The 15,535-nt window shown below is 39.3% G+C and overlaps 1 protein-coding gene across 1 annotated transcript in view; it reads left to right on the top strand.

Annotated features, from left to right (window-relative positions):
* LOC121303240 (glycine dehydrogenase (decarboxylating), mitochondrial-like) overlaps positions 1–12,311 on the top strand; it is a 37,143-nt gene extending 24,832 nt beyond the window's left edge. The window contains exons 15-25 of the mRNA XM_041233820.1: positions 748–890; positions 3,104–3,179; positions 3,735–3,860; positions 4,096–4,245; positions 5,523–5,635; positions 6,188–6,329; positions 6,424–6,535; positions 6,989–7,084; positions 8,179–8,351; positions 11,436–11,516; positions 11,702–12,311. Coding sequence (XP_041089754.1) covers positions 748–890; positions 3,104–3,179; positions 3,735–3,860; positions 4,096–4,245; positions 5,523–5,635; positions 6,188–6,329; positions 6,424–6,535; positions 6,989–7,084; positions 8,179–8,351; positions 11,436–11,516; positions 11,702–11,839 — 1,350 coding nt within the window. The 3' untranslated portion in view covers positions 11,840–12,311. The remainder of the gene's footprint in view (positions 1–747; positions 891–3,103; positions 3,180–3,734; positions 3,861–4,095; positions 4,246–5,522; positions 5,636–6,187; positions 6,330–6,423; positions 6,536–6,988; positions 7,085–8,178; positions 8,352–11,435; positions 11,517–11,701) is intronic.
* Positions 12,312–15,535: the final 3,224 nt, after the last annotated feature.

Here is a 15,535-nt window from a genome sequence, read left to right as displayed (position 1 = left end):
TTGGAATATGGAAGTGTAGCAGGGAGAGATCTGTGCTGACTCTGCTGGCGTGTTCATGGACTGCAGGAAGAGGGCGGCAGTCGCCCAATAACCGCCTGTGAGTCATGGCAGTGACACAGCGAGGTGGGAAAGTGGGTGTGTGGACTTTCCCCCCTCTCTGAATGGCTGAGAGGCGAGTCTTGGGTGATTGTTGGTCCTATAAAATAACGCTCTGCTGTCTCCTCAGGTCTGCCCTTGTAGACTCTCTGAGAGTGCGAAAACGCTGGTCGCGGACCGAGAACCAGCCGGGAGAGAAAGACACGGAAGTGTCACAGTGAGACAGTGAGAGAGGGGAACCCTTGGGCAGACCCCTTAAATATAACAGAGCAGGCTAGGTAACCGGCAGCGTAGGACGGAGATACGGGTTGCACGGGCATTGGCGACCGGGATGTTGCTGCAGAGTGCAGCACCTTTTATTTGTAGTTTTGTTAGTGTTGTTATTTTTTCGTTATTATTTCTTTGAGCACCTGCGCCGGTTTGTTATTTTTGCCTTCTGTTTTCGTTGTTATTTCTTTGAGCACCTGCAAGGCGCCGGTATTGTGTACCATGTACTTTTATAGGAGGTGTCTCAAGGCCAGACCCTCCTGACAGTCTATCTGAACTTTTCTATCAAAAGGAGAATAATTCTACTCCTTACTTGGGCAGTGCTAGTATTCTCTGTACTGTGTTGGTCACTTGTTGCTTAAAGCTGGCTCTTTCTCTTGCTAGCCAATCACTTGGAAAGAGTTTGCGAACATCCATCCTTTCGTGCCTCTAGATCAGGCTCAGGGCTACCAGCAGCTTTTCAGGGAACTGGAGCGGGACTTGTGTGAAATCACTGGATACGACAAAATATCCTTCCAGCCAAACAGGTCAGTGCTTACTTTGGTGACCCAATGTTGCTTAGCAGTATCAGAAGCTGAGCAGCATCATTATGTAGGGAATATGAGACTGAAGTTGATCATATTTTCTCAAATTGTGCTGACTTCTTCGGGTAATTTTCAATTTTATACTTCATTTGCTCACAATCAAATTGCACAGAATAAGGAGAGTTTTCCACAAAACCCTAATTCTATCATATGCAATAAGCAATACTATTTGCCAGTTTGTGTGTCAGCAGTTTTTTAACTTAATCATGGACGAGGCTTAAAATTAATCATAAGTTAGTCTCTTGCATTTATTCAGGGGAATCTTTTGGCACAGGTTGGTGTACTCCCATTCCATTCCATTTAGGGTTAAAAGTAATAACTTCGATTAAAGATTAAGTCAAACTGTCAGTCATCCTGTCAGTAATCCCCCATCGACCTTCTAATAAAATGATGCGTGTTAATTATTGATCAGTTATTAGTTTGTCCAGCCCTTATCAGATGTTGCAGTATTCAGTGCTTGGGGGGGGGGGGGGGGGGGGGGGGGGGGGTTATTGGGGAAAACTCAATGTCGGCTTGCATGTTCACTAGGTTAGTAAGTAAGGTATATGCAAAATCATATGTTCAAAGGTTCAACATCATACATAACAGTGGTAACCTCCCTCACAGAAAGAATGCTATCTTTTCATAGCATTTCACAATGTACATATGTATGTATAGCAAGTGATGACCTCATCATTTCACTTGCTGAAAAGTTGTAATGACTGGATGTTAGGCAAGACCTGTTTTTCACATTCAGCCTCATGACTAACATGCGGTGCAGGTTGAGTTTGGCATTGTTTTTATAAACTGTACATCTAATCCTTGACAGACTTTATCCGCCCTCATTGTGACATGCAAAAGTAGGTTTAGAACTTTTTTTTTTTTTTAATAATTTGGTTTTATTAACTTTTGAAAGTAAAACACAACCTTCAAGGTGGCCTGCGGTCTCTCAGGAGTCAGACAGTGTGCCAGACAGTGTCCTTTTTCATAGGAAATGTTGGGTCCTGTCACTGCCCCATAGTTTCACAAAAGCATGAAGTGTACATGCTGTTGACCTTGGATTATTACTATAAATGTAGTCACTGATGCATCTGTCTAGAATTATGATTGGTGCAATAGGACTTCCCATTGCAATTTGACCCATGTTGAATTAAAATGTTCAAACTGTTACAAATAACTGTTTAGGTATGCTTAAATTAACCTTCTGAGTTTTTAAATAGTGTTTTTTTTTGGTTTTCTTTACCACAAACATGCCCTTAGGAGTAAAGACCTTGTATCCCATTTACAAAGTGCATACAAAATATAACCAATTCTTCATATGTCCATCTACGAGTTACCTATGATCTGTCATGATTAACTTGTGAGGTGTACCAATAAATGAACCCCTATCAATTTCAAATAAACGTTCTTGGTAAGCTTTCAGTTAAATTGCCAATGGACCGTTTCATAATAAGTGATCAACACAGGTTTCTGTGATCTACTGTTTCATAAAGTTTAATATTACAATAAAATAGACAGGAAAATTTAGCAAGGTCTTTACAAAAGAAATGTAGCACGTTGCACTTTGGTGTAAAGTCAAACCAATAATGTGGCAAAACTAGAAAAAAACAACTTGTTTCTCACTTTTGAACTCCCAAAGCTGCATACTGCAACAATCAGTTATGTTATACAATTCAGACAAGATTATTTCCTATTGACAGCAATGTAAAGCCATCCACAATATTAAGGCCACCTCTTAAGGCTACCACCTGCAGTTCCAGATGTGTATTATTATTATTATTAATAAAGCCAATCCTCTGCCACAAAAAGAAAGAATTAGAAGAGTTTGCATAAAAACTCAAATATGAAGACTGATTAAACTGTTCAACGAAGTATAACCCAGTTAATTGCAGTGGCTAAATTATGTATTCAAAATCATGCGATACAGTTATTTGATTTTAAAACCTTAAAAAAAAAAAAAAATAATAGTTTACGAAAAAAAAAACTGGTGGGTTTGGGCTGTTTCGATAGTCCTAGTCTATATCTTGTTTTGCAGATATTTTGCTGTTGCTGCATTGTGTTTTTAAAGGGTAGTGTTGGCCCATGCCTTATAAATATACCATCTGTGTTTCTATGTAGATATAACCATTTTATTTCTACCTTCTCCATTAATTTCCTGTATTTTTTTTGTTTTCTAGTGGAGCACAAGGAGAATATGCTGGCCTGGCTGCCATTAAAGCCTTTTTAAACGCAAAAGGAGAAGCACACAGGACAGTAAGTGTGGCACGTATATTTCAACTGGTCTCTTATGGTAGTGTGACTTTGCCTTATCAGCCCACTCACTACTGTGTAATACATTATAGAATCTTACTATGTATATAGTCTGTTTAAGTACAAGTGAGGTGCCACCTGGTGGTGGGAATCCTTTTGTGTTTGTGTTGTGAAGAATATGCTGGATGGTGCATTCCTCCTTAAATTGAAGTATGTAAAGTCTTTATGTTCTAAAGGCTCTGGTAAACCTCACTTTGCTGTTGGATTGTTTGCCTGAAATTACTGGTCTGTCCTCGTCAGTTATCAAGTCATGGCTGTAAGTAAGCTGCACCTGTTTAAGGCATTTTGTTGTGCGGTACATTATTGTAACATCATGGCTTGATGACTGTTGGGGGAGGGGGGAGGGGGAGGGGGAGGGGGGGGGGGGGAGGGGGGGGGGGGGGGGGGGGGGGGGGGAGGGGAGGGGGAGGTGATTTAAGTTAATTACGTAAATTGGTAAACCACCTTAAAGTAACAGGTTCATTCATTCATTCATTCTCTCTCTCTCTCTCTCAAAAGGTTTGTCTCATTCCGAAATCTGCTCATGGCACAAACCCAGCCAGTGCCCAGATGGCAGGGATGAAGATCCAGTCGGTCGAATTGGACAAAAACGGAAACATTGATGTTGCGCACTTAAAAGCCATGGTATTTGCCTCCAGTTTACTACAGTGATGATGCACGTGCTATTGGCATTGAGGCAAGGGGGATCACAAATATAATGGTCTCTTTAACTGTGAAAATAGCGTTTTAAATGGGAGCACTGCATTTGTGCCTAGCTATTCTACACTATTAGTGAACATGCTTTGTGCTGTATACTGTAGCAGGAGTTAATCTCACACTTGTTTGACAGAAGTGTTTACTGTGCCTTCTTTTCTCTTAGGTGGACAAGCACAAAGAAAACCTGGCTGCTATCATGATCACCTACCCATCGACAAATGGTGTGTTTGAGGAGAATGTTAGTGATGTTTGCGACCTGATTCACCATCATGGAGGCCAGGTCTACCTTGATGGCGCCAATATGAACGCTCAAGTGAGTAACACTCTATACCTGGTGTCTTATAACTCATTGTTCAGACAGCCTGTAAACACAAATCATTAATGAAGGGCAGCAAATGCAATGTAATTATTAACTTGGGTTGATAAGTCAGCATCACAGCTGATGTATGCAATAATCATACCTCTCTACCCAGACTGCCCCACACAATTAAATAGAAATGTGGTGTTCTAGTAAAGCCATTCATACACAACTCTGCATATTCCAATTTACAAAACTTGAAGCAGCTCCTAAAGGGTTAAAGGTGGTTCAGTTTTTTGGGGTTCTCATTTACATTACTGTAAATTGTGATACAGTAAGTTGATTTCGATCAACTTAAACCCTACTGGGAGAAGCTTCTAATGCATTCATTAGTTTTTACATTTTACAGCACTTGGTAGTCAAGGATTGATTGCATCTAAAATAAGTTATGCAAAACACCTGTGTGTGTGTGTGTATATGTGTATATATGTATGTATATATATATATATATATATATATATATATATATATATATATATATATATATATATATATATATATATATACACATACACAGATACAGTGCTCTATAGAAAGTCTACTTTCAGCTGTGGACCTTTTCTCACAAAGTTGTGTCAAAACCAACAGTTTCACGGAGGCAAAATGAAGTTTTCCGTTTTTGAGGATTTTTTTTTTCCCAACTTCTCTACACAAAATACTCCCACATGGTTAATGGGTGTGACAATTCCACCTTTTATTCCAGAAATAAATCTAATTAAAAAACTGAATTATCATAATTTTTATTAATTTTCTACAAATTTCTATATTTTTCCACTTGGAAGTTGTGGGGTAGGATGTGTAGATTAATGAAGAAAACAACTATTTTAAAGCATTTTAATTCCAGGCTATATAAAAAATAAGGTATATATATGTATAAAAAATTAATATTTAATATAATATATAATATGGTCCTATTTTAAAGCAAGAGCAAAAGCAAGGACAACTGTTTTGACACCAACAAACTTGCCAATAAAGTATTGAAAGTGAGTTAATACTGCTACCTACAACTGTAGTTTCTTGCTAGTTTTACACTGTTCCAATTATTTTATTCCTTTATGGAAATGTTCTCCTGCCTTTTTTGGGTTTGCTTCAAAAGAGGGCCCATAATGGTAGTTAAATCGAATGAGAAACATTGGAAGAAATAGATACTTGTGAATGTCGTCATACAGAATCGGTTTTCCTAATGACTTCAGGCTCTGAAATGGTTCTTGTTGTTTTTTCTCTTGGTGCAGGTGGGACTGTGTCGTCCTGGTGACTACGGATCCGATGTCTCTCACCTAAACCTGCACAAAACATTCTGCATTCCCCACGGAGGGGGTGGCCCTGGAATGGGACCCATTGGAGTGTGAGTATCCGCTTACCCAGAATTTCCTAGCGTGGGTGCGGGGCACACCAGAGAAGGGGGAATAAGACCACACCGGTCACAGACACCAATTGCATTTAACTGTCTGCGTGTTTTAAATATTAAGAATACAGCTCCTGATTTCCCCCCAATTTGGACTGTCCAATTATGTTTTTTCTCCTCACCACAGCGAATCCCCACATTCTAAGAGCATGTGAGCATCCTCCAATCTCACAAGCCTAAAGCCAGAATTGCTTTTACACAGAGTGATCCAGAGCAGTGGTGGACAGGCTACTGATCCCGGAGAACAGAGATCAGCCCTGCCTCTTACCCACTCTGAAAATGTGCTCGGTGTCTGGCCAGTAGGGTTCGTTGTTGTGCAATGAGGAGAAGCAATCCCTGATTTTACAGTAAACATTTGTTGCTTTTTCTATTAAAAAAAACATTGCAAAACAATTTGGAATGTGTACATCAAACACAGTATGTCATTGCTACTATTGTGTAATATTTAAGCTGTCTTCAGCAATAATGTGCTCATTCTGTTTTTTCTTGCAGAAAACAACACCTTGCCCCATACTTGCCCAGTCATCCAGTTATTCCTCTGTTGTCTGACGACAAGGCCCGATCCCTGGGCACCATTAGTGCTGCACCATGGGGCTCAAGTGCAATTTTACCTGTCTCCTGGGTGTATATCAAGGTAAAGCTGCTATTTTGACAACTTGTTTTAATCATCCTCCCTTTATACAGTACTTTTAAATGGCAACATGAATCTTCTTTGTTTCTGAATACAGATGATGGGAGCCAGAGGTCTGACACATGCAACTGAAATTGCCATACTGAATGCAAACTACATGGCAAAGAGACTAGAAAGCAAATACAAAATCCTTTTCAGGGGTGCAAGAGGTGAAATTAGTTTCTAGTTTTTGTGCAAAATGTGGGGCAAGAATGTTTCAACAATAAATCTTTAAATAAATCTGACTGGTCTTAATTTTATTAGTTTTAGCACTATTAAATATATTTATTCAACATCATCAGTGGATTTAATTTAATTGAAATCTATCTCTTCCTCAAGTGCTGGAAGGTTCTATAATCTATTAAATACTGTAAATGTATGTTGCACATATATTAAGTTATGTATTGACTTAAGCATTAACTTTGTGGGAGAATAACATTACTTTACAGGAATTGCATTTATATTGTCAAGGAGACTTGACTTTATGGGGTTTATAACTATACTTTACTTGGAAATTAGTACTACTGCTCTCTACTAGCACCTAAAATAACTAGGTCTAATTTCTCAAGTCTGATTCAATTGACCCATTGCATTGTCATGTATACCTGCTCATTTTCTTACAGGATGTGTTGCTCATGAATTTATCCTTGATGTGAGACCATTCAAGAAATCTGCCAACATTGAGGCTGTAGATATTGCTAAGAGACTGCAAGACTATGGCAAGTGAGGTTTTGTTCGATCACATCTGCATTCATCAAAATGGTCAAGCTTGCATTCTCACTTAGTGAGTGGTGTGGGTGTGCTATTCAGCTAGAAACGCTGTATAGAAGTGCTTTAGCACATCTGAAATTATTTTTTGCAATTATTTTGAATGTGACATTCAGACAAGCTAAATTACATAAATCATTAGGCATAGAGCAGAATGTGTAAAAGTTCAGCTGTTCAGGTACAGCTGTGCTTCTACCTTGTGGGAGCCATGGGGCTTATCAGTGAGAAGATGATAACCTGGCTTTTGCCTTGATGGCTGTATATTCTGTTAACTGTTGGCATCACAATTTTTAGTATTTTTTATTAATTTATCAAATCAGTTGAGTAAGAAAACTGATCGAATTATAGCAGACATTGCTTTAGCCTGTGGGCTTCTGTGGCTGTCGTCGCAGAAGCTGCAGTTTTGTGTCCAAATAAACGACGCCCATGCTGTTCACAGTACCGCTTCAATTAGAGACGTGTCTGATCTAAGAAGTTACACAATTCTCTCCTACAGTCTGTTTGGCTTTGACCACAGCCTGGTAATTTTACAGGAGGCAGCCATGGCAGTTTTATACACTAGTTTGGTAACCCTTGTAACTGGTTGCAGCCCCATTGTCATTTGTAGTAAATCTTGCCGTGATTTTCTGGTAATACATGTGGTTGTGTTTTGAGAAGTTGAAGTGGTATATATTATTCAGTGGTCCTCAGGTACATGTGTAATTTTTTCAGCCTTATGAGTAATACAATTTTGACCACTTCTGAAATGGCACTTAATGCAGAATTGTTTTACATTTTGGAGTACATGGATCAGTATGTAATAATGATTTTACTTCTTCTACAACTACTTTGTATTGCAGTATGACATGTGTCACTTGATGTCACACACACAACGGGCAGAGCTTTGAGGACCACTGTCAGTTATTTTTAGAGAGATTACACAAATCAGGATAAATCTATCTAGACAGTGAAGATTAAAAAAAAATGAATAATTGGCTCTGGATATGAAAGACTAGTAAATTATCAACTCCCCTATTAACTCTGTCAAATTGTCACTGGCCTGCAGGGTTTCACGCCCCGACAATGTCGTGGCCAGTCAGTGGTACACTGATGATCGAGCCCACAGAGTCAGAGGACAAGGCTGAGCTGGACAGATTCTGTGATGCCTTGATGAGTATCCGACAGGAAATCGCTGACATTGAGGAGGGCAGAATGGACTCCAGGATTAACCCTCTAAAGGTCAGTGAAAGGACACTCCTTTTTTTGTATTTACTAAAAGTTGATAAACTAAATCTTACCTTGAATGTAGTGCTTTTAGCGAAGACCTGGTTATTTTACAACAATATTTTAAGTCACACTTCTTGTGTTTTATAGTAACAGGAAACTGTGACTCTGATTCCATTTACAGTGGCTTGTGAAAGTATTGACCCCCCTTGGCATTTTTCCTATTTCGTTGCCTTACAACCTGGAATTAAAATTGATTTTGATTTGGATTTCATGTAATGGACATACACAAAATAGTCAAAATTGGTGAAGTGAAATGAAAAAAATAACTTGTTTAAAAAAATTCTAAAAAATAAATAACGGAAAAGTGGTGCGTGCATATGTATTCACCCCCTTTGCTATTAAGCCTCTAAAGATCTGGTGCAACCAATTACATTCAGAGGTCACATAATTAGTTAAATAAAGTCCACCTGTGTGCAATCTAAGTGTCACATGATCTGTCACATGATCTCAGTATATATACACCTGTTCTGAAAGGCCCCAGAGTCTGCAACACCACTAAGCAAGGGGCACCACCAAGCAAGCGACACCATGAAGACCAAGGAGCTCTCCAAACAGGTCAGGGACAAAGTTGTGGAGAAGTACAGATCAGGGTTTGGTTATAAAAAAAATATCCGAAACTTTGAACATCCCACGGAGCACCATTAAAGCCATTATTAAAAAATGGAAAGAATATGGCACCACAACAAACCTGGCAAGAGAGGGCCGCCCACCAAAACTCACGGACCAGGCAAGGAGGGCATTAATCAAAGAGGCAACAAAGAGACCAAAGATAACCCTGAAGGAGCTGCAAAGCTCCACAGCGGAGATTGGAGTATCTGTCCATAGGACCACTTTAAGCCGTACACTCCACAGAGCTGGGCTTTACGGAAGAGTGGCCAGAAAAAAGCCATTGCTTAAAGAAAAAAATAAGCAAACACGTTTTGGTGTTCACCAAAAGGCATGTGGGAGACTCCCCAAACATATGGAAGAAGGTACTCTGGTCAGATGAGACTAAAATTGAGCTTTTTGGCCATCAAGGAAAACGCTATGTCTGGCACAAACCCAACACCTGTCATCACCCCGAGAACACCATCCCCACAGTGAAGCATGGTGGTGGCAGCATCATGCTGTGGGGATGTTTTTCATTGGCAGGGACTGGGAAACTGGTCAGAATTGAAGGAATGATGGATGGTGCTAAATACAGGGAAATTCTTGAGGGAAACCTGTTTCAGTCTTCCAGAGATTTGAGACTGGGACGGAGGTTCACCTTCCAGCAGGACAATGACCCTAAGCATACTGCTAAAGCAACCCTTGAGTGGTTTAAGGGGAATCATTTAAATGTCTTGGAATGGCCTAGTCAAAGCCCAGACCTCAATCCAATTGAGAATCTGTAGTATGACTTAGATTGCTGTACACCAGCGGAATCCATCCAACTTGAAGGAGCTGGAGCAGTTTTGCCTTGAAGAATGGGCAGAAATCCCAGTGGCTAGATGTGCCAAGCTTATAGACACATACCAGAAGAGACCTGCAGCTGTAATTGCTGCAAAAGGTGGCTCTACAAAGTATTGACGGGGGGGGGGGGGGGGGGGGGGGGAATACTTATGCACGCTCAAGTTTTCTGTTTTTTTTGTCTTATTTCTTGTTTGTTTCACAATAAAAATATTTTGCATCTTCAAAGTGGTAGGCATGTTGTATAAATCAAATGATACAAACCCCCAAAAAATCCATTTTAATTCCAGGTTGTAAGGCAACAAAATAGGAAAAGTGCCAAGGGGGGTCAGTACTTTTGCAAGCCACTGTATGTGCAGGGTAATTCTGATCAAGATTCTGAATATCCAGTTACTGAGTATCTAATATAGGGATTAATAGAGGAGCCTCTCCATTCATTTGTATGAAAGGCTTTTAAATGTGCAAATGGTAGATGTAGTTTATGGTTATCTCTTGTATATCAGCGCAGCCATGGTGGGTGTGCATGTTACTAACCTGCTTGTTTTAACCCTATCCTGCCCCTAAAGAATAACTCATTGAGTCATACACGGTGAACAGCACTGTATTCAAGTTAAGAATGACTGAACTAAAGGTGTAGTTTCATCATTATTTGTGATACTGTTAACTTAGATCTGCTTAATGGACGAATGTAGCAGACTTCCTCCTCTTTTGTAGTCTTGCCAAATTACATTATTTTGTTACCATGCAACCTTAAGCAGAGGCATGTTTTAAAATGCTGCTTCAGCTGTCTGTCTCAATAAAACATTGGCAGGAAGTATAACCCTTCTTTTTGACACACTTTCTTACAATAGAATGTGTTACGTACCGGTACTTGTAAGCAATTTGTCTTTTAGATTTCTGTTTCTGAAACTGACGATACACTACATTGTTTCTGAAATGCCATATCCCTGCACTGGTGTATTTTGTTTTCTCCTAGATGATATTAACAATTGAATGTTATGTGGCTGTAAAATAGTTTATAGAACAATACAATTTTTTCCAGCAGGAGAGGTAAGCCCCTTTCAAATTGTCATGCTCTACCCAGTTTAGGACCATGTGTCATGCAAGGCAGGTACACTATTTCACACTGCTTTTGATAAAGCCAGGTTGACCTGGGTGACACATGCAAGTACACAATGCGTGTATCAATGCCCCGGAAGCAGCTTGTTACAGGCGCTTCCATCCAGCTTCTCTGGATTGAACAGTCGGCCCAAATGTTGATTTGAGCAAATGTTTCTTCATCCCTGATGCAATCTGGCTCGTGCTGTATCTCCTGCAACCAAAATTGGAAGTGAAACCTTCATGCAGGCATGGCCGTTTGTTATTGCGTCGTCTCCGAAAGGCCGTCGAGTATTTTGTCTCGCTCAACCCAGGTCAAAGCATGTTGACCCACATCCTGAGATGGGATTGTGACCCGGGTAGCCAGAACCCGGGTCCAGACCCAGGTAGGAGTGCCAGTGTGAAAGGGGCTTTAGACTTAAACAGCAAAACTATAGAGAGGTTGGTACACACATGCATACTGAAGTTGCAGTAGCTAGCATGTGGTAATAATGAAAATTTTGCTTACAGATGTCCCCTCACACATTGGCTTGCATTTCATCTTCCAACTGGGATCGCCCCTACTCCAGAGAAGCTGCAGCTTTTCCATTGGTAAGTGTTAGTAAATATCTGGGCATCCCCAAATAGATAATTATACTCTCTTCAAACACTGTAGGTGCAAGTTATTTCAGAGACCTTGCTGTCTCCAAGTGCTATGTTAAACTTTATTACACATTTTCTCTCTCTCTCTTACATTTTAAAGACTTGTTTACTACCACTGTGTTTTTTTTTTCCAGCCCTTTGTGAGACCAGAGAGCAAGTTTTGGCCCACCATTGCCCGGATTGATGACATCTACGGAGATCAGCACTTGGTCTGCACTTGCCCGCCAATGGAAGCTTATGAATCTCCATTTGAACAAAAAATGGCTTCATGAAGCTTTATGCAAGGCACTCAAAATGACAAAGGTCAGAAACTGAGCAAACCTGTCAGAGAAGCTGAACAAATCATAATTTTGTTCAGCTGCTACTAATAACGTTTTACAAACCAATTTCTTGGTGCCAGCTTCCCATCCAACATATTTGGTGCTTCAAAAAACTACAGCACTGACTTTAACTTGGTTGCCTTGGCAACCTCTGCACCTTGCTAAACTAATAACTGTACTGTTTGTGATTTACTATTTGAATGTACTGTACCCCACGTTTTTTCCAGCATTATATGGTCTTGTTAATGTATATTATGGGATGTCCTTTAAGTGTGTGTGTCTCTTGGAATGTGATGGGTTTTTAAAAATGTACTGTTTAATTTGTAAGAGTAAACTAATTGCTTTTAATTGAACAACCAGCCTTTCCTAATAACATGTTTTAAATGGAATTTTAAATTGTGTTGCAGCATTCCAATAAAGAATATACTTTTGAAATGTTTTATCATTCTGTTTCTATTTTTAAATATGTAAAACTGAATGAATTGCAAGATTTTAAATGTTCCGTTACCTGATAACTACTCCAAGGGGTTATATGGTCAGAATTCATGGGTGAGGCAAAACATGCTGGAGGTGAAGTTAAGTTTTTTGTATTTATAATGTCAGATCCAGTTTATATGCATTTCCTTTATCGAGAGTCCTGATTATTCGTGGAATTTCATGGTACCTAAGGTCTTATATTCAGACTGGTCTGTATTACCAAAAACACTTGATGCAATAAGTCTATGGAACATTAAGAATGAACACAGGTTAATGACAATTTCTATATACCGTATTACTTCAATTTGGCGCCGCAACGTTTATTTTAAATTGATCAAAATGACCGCAGCCCTTAGAAGAGGGCATCCTTTATTAATACTATGCTTCACAAACGCTGCAATATTTTATTACATGATGTAAGGCATTTTAGAAGCAGTGCTGTGAGACTCCGATATGCAGCACTATACTCGTATGTGTTTTTGGGACTTAAACAGTACATTTATTGACAGTTAACAAGAGCCTATTAGGTGGGAGTTGGGAGGTCAGGGGAGTACTGTACCAGCAAATCAGGAGTGTGTATTGGTTGCTATGGGGCGGGACAAGGAGAGGGTGGTAATTGAGCGTGATGCAGTTGTTTTTCATAACAAAAAATATTACCTCTGAATATCGATTTCTGTTAAAACTAATTTACCTGCTTGTTGGTAATTTATCTGGAAGAGAAACAATAACCAGATCTTCACGCAGATAGTAAGCAAGTGATTTTTATATATATATAAACAACTAAACCCCTTACAAAAGGATATCTTCAGCCAGCTTTCGGATAGCGCTTAGAGTGACCGACGAAGCTCCTAAGTTCTTCTGAGTTTAAGTTTTCACCATCCAAGCTGAGGTGAAGTAAACAGACAGCCCTTTTTTATCCTCTGCTGTGTTGGCATTGAACTCTGCTTGGTATGGTATGTGTACATTAGTTTGTGTCGCATGGTGGATTGAGGCTGCAGTCTCTTCAGGGGCATCACGTGGACATAGCCTTGCACGTTTCTTTATTTTTTGAGCAGAGGTAGAAAAAAAAAAAAATCTGTGTTTATTGAGAGCGGCGTTAATTTAAAGTAATATGGTATTTCTTACACTTTGTGGGCCCTATTTTGAAGCAAGGAATTTTTCACACCCAGATAAAATTAACACTGCTCCTAACCTAGTCATTTCTTCCCCACTATCTAACTCAACCCAGTGAAGCACTACCCACCCCTTCCAGTGAATGAAAGAGCATACATTAAAAAAAAACAAAACCCTTTTTGAAATCAGAATATTTAATAGTACAGATCAAGTAATATACCATGTATAAAATTTCAGATCACAATATGAAGCAATGCAACCCTTTTGAAGCTAACACTGCCGTCTGCTTAAACAATGTGCATTTAAGATACAAAGGAACTAATGATTAAAATATAATATGCAACTAAAACATAAGTGGCATATTTAGTAATAAAGGATTTTTTTATTTTTATTACCCAACAAGTGCAACAAAAACATAACAACACTAATACAGAGCAAAGCTTCCACATGTCCTCTAAAATAGTTCATTTTCAAATGTCAAGTACAGGAAAGGAAAAAGCACAGTGAAGCACACAGAAGATTGACTATCGGCTTGCCATTCTTATTGGAAAATAATTATAGGTTATGAAATACGAGACATTTATGCACTTTTTTTTTTTTTTTTTTTTTTTTTCAGTGTTTTACCTATTGCAAAAACAAGCTTTTCTGGACCAGGCACAAACAAGCCCGTGTGAAACTGAATTTCAATAGAGGAAAAAGGGGGGGGGGGGGGGGGGGGTATCATTAATAAAGTCCCTCACCAATACCTTCTCCGGTTTCCTGAGGTAGTTAATTGAAGCACCTGCCAAATTTCAATCTATTTGTGCCGAGTTAGCTTCTCTTTTTTGGGGGGGGGGGGTTTACTCGTCTAGGAGCCCAGACGTGAAATTAGAGTTTCCATAGCATGTCCTCTACAGAAAAGGTCTGACCTATTTTTATAATTGGCATACCATAAAGATGAAGTTTAGCATAGGTGTCAACTTTTCTGATATCGCCACTAAGTGATACAGCCTTTCATCTACAGGTCTTGGACTTATTAGGAAGACATCCCAAATTGTCTATTTGGGAAGAATTCCAAGTTGCTTCTCATAATAGGCCAGATGGCATAATCAAGACCCTGAGTGATAATTCAATTGTTTGCAGAATTCAATACTTGTGTGCTTGTAAGGGGCACACTAGTACTGTATGTCTGACAGCAATTGGGGTTACTATATCCTTTCTGGCACACCACCTAAAATACAACTGCTATGCAGTCAGAAGCAGCTATAGACCACCAGGGGAAACCTCTAAAACTCCAAATGGTAAGGTGTGATAGGCGTCACACATTCCATCAATTATAGGAAAGTAATGAGCAACCTCATATCCAGCAGAATAGTACACCAAGAATAGACAGGATAAACAGTCATAGCTATATATCGCTCTCATCATCATCATATCATTTCTGTCAAGACATCCTGAAGTGTTTAACCGACACCTCAGGATGTCTCGTGGAAATGTTTTTTAAAAAGTCTCGTAGAAATGTTTAAAAAGCTAAAAAATAACCTTTTTTTTAAAGTAATCGCCGTTTGCATGCAAACAATTTGACATTTTCCAGAATCCAAGAAGGGACTTGACGTCTCAGATGTCCCTGAAAGCGCATTCCATTGGGTGTACAATGGCTGAAAACCTGTGACATCAACCATGAACAGAACAAATAGCAAGCTTTTGCTGGAGGACCAAAGAGAGCATGTGGGTTCGTAAGGTACCAGAAGGTTGGAGATACAGTGTACGAGGGGGTGACACCAAGCTTCTGTAGGCTAATTAAGAATTTAAAAATCCATATAAAATGTTATGTGGAGCCAATGTAGAGAATGCGAGACAGGGGTCTTGCTGCAACATTTTGTAAATGCTGAAATCTGGCTAAGGAAGTATATGGAAGACTAGAATAGAAGGCAGTGCAATAATTATACTATAGTCAAAATCAGTGTTCTAAGATCAGAAAAACTAGGATAGCTTTGAAGTCTAGCTATGTTATGGAAATAATAAAGCTGCTTTTGTTTTATTTGACATAACGAAGTCAGAATCAAAAGACACAAATGT

This window comes from Polyodon spathula, chromosome 2, assembly GCF_017654505.1.
Source record: "Polyodon spathula isolate WHYD16114869_AA chromosome 2, ASM1765450v1, whole genome shotgun sequence".
NCBI classification, from domain to species: Eukaryota; Metazoa; Chordata; class Actinopteri; order Acipenseriformes; family Polyodontidae; genus Polyodon; species Polyodon spathula.
The sequence above is the reverse complement of the archived record's forward strand: the minus strand, read 5'-3'. Positions and strand labels throughout refer to the sequence as shown.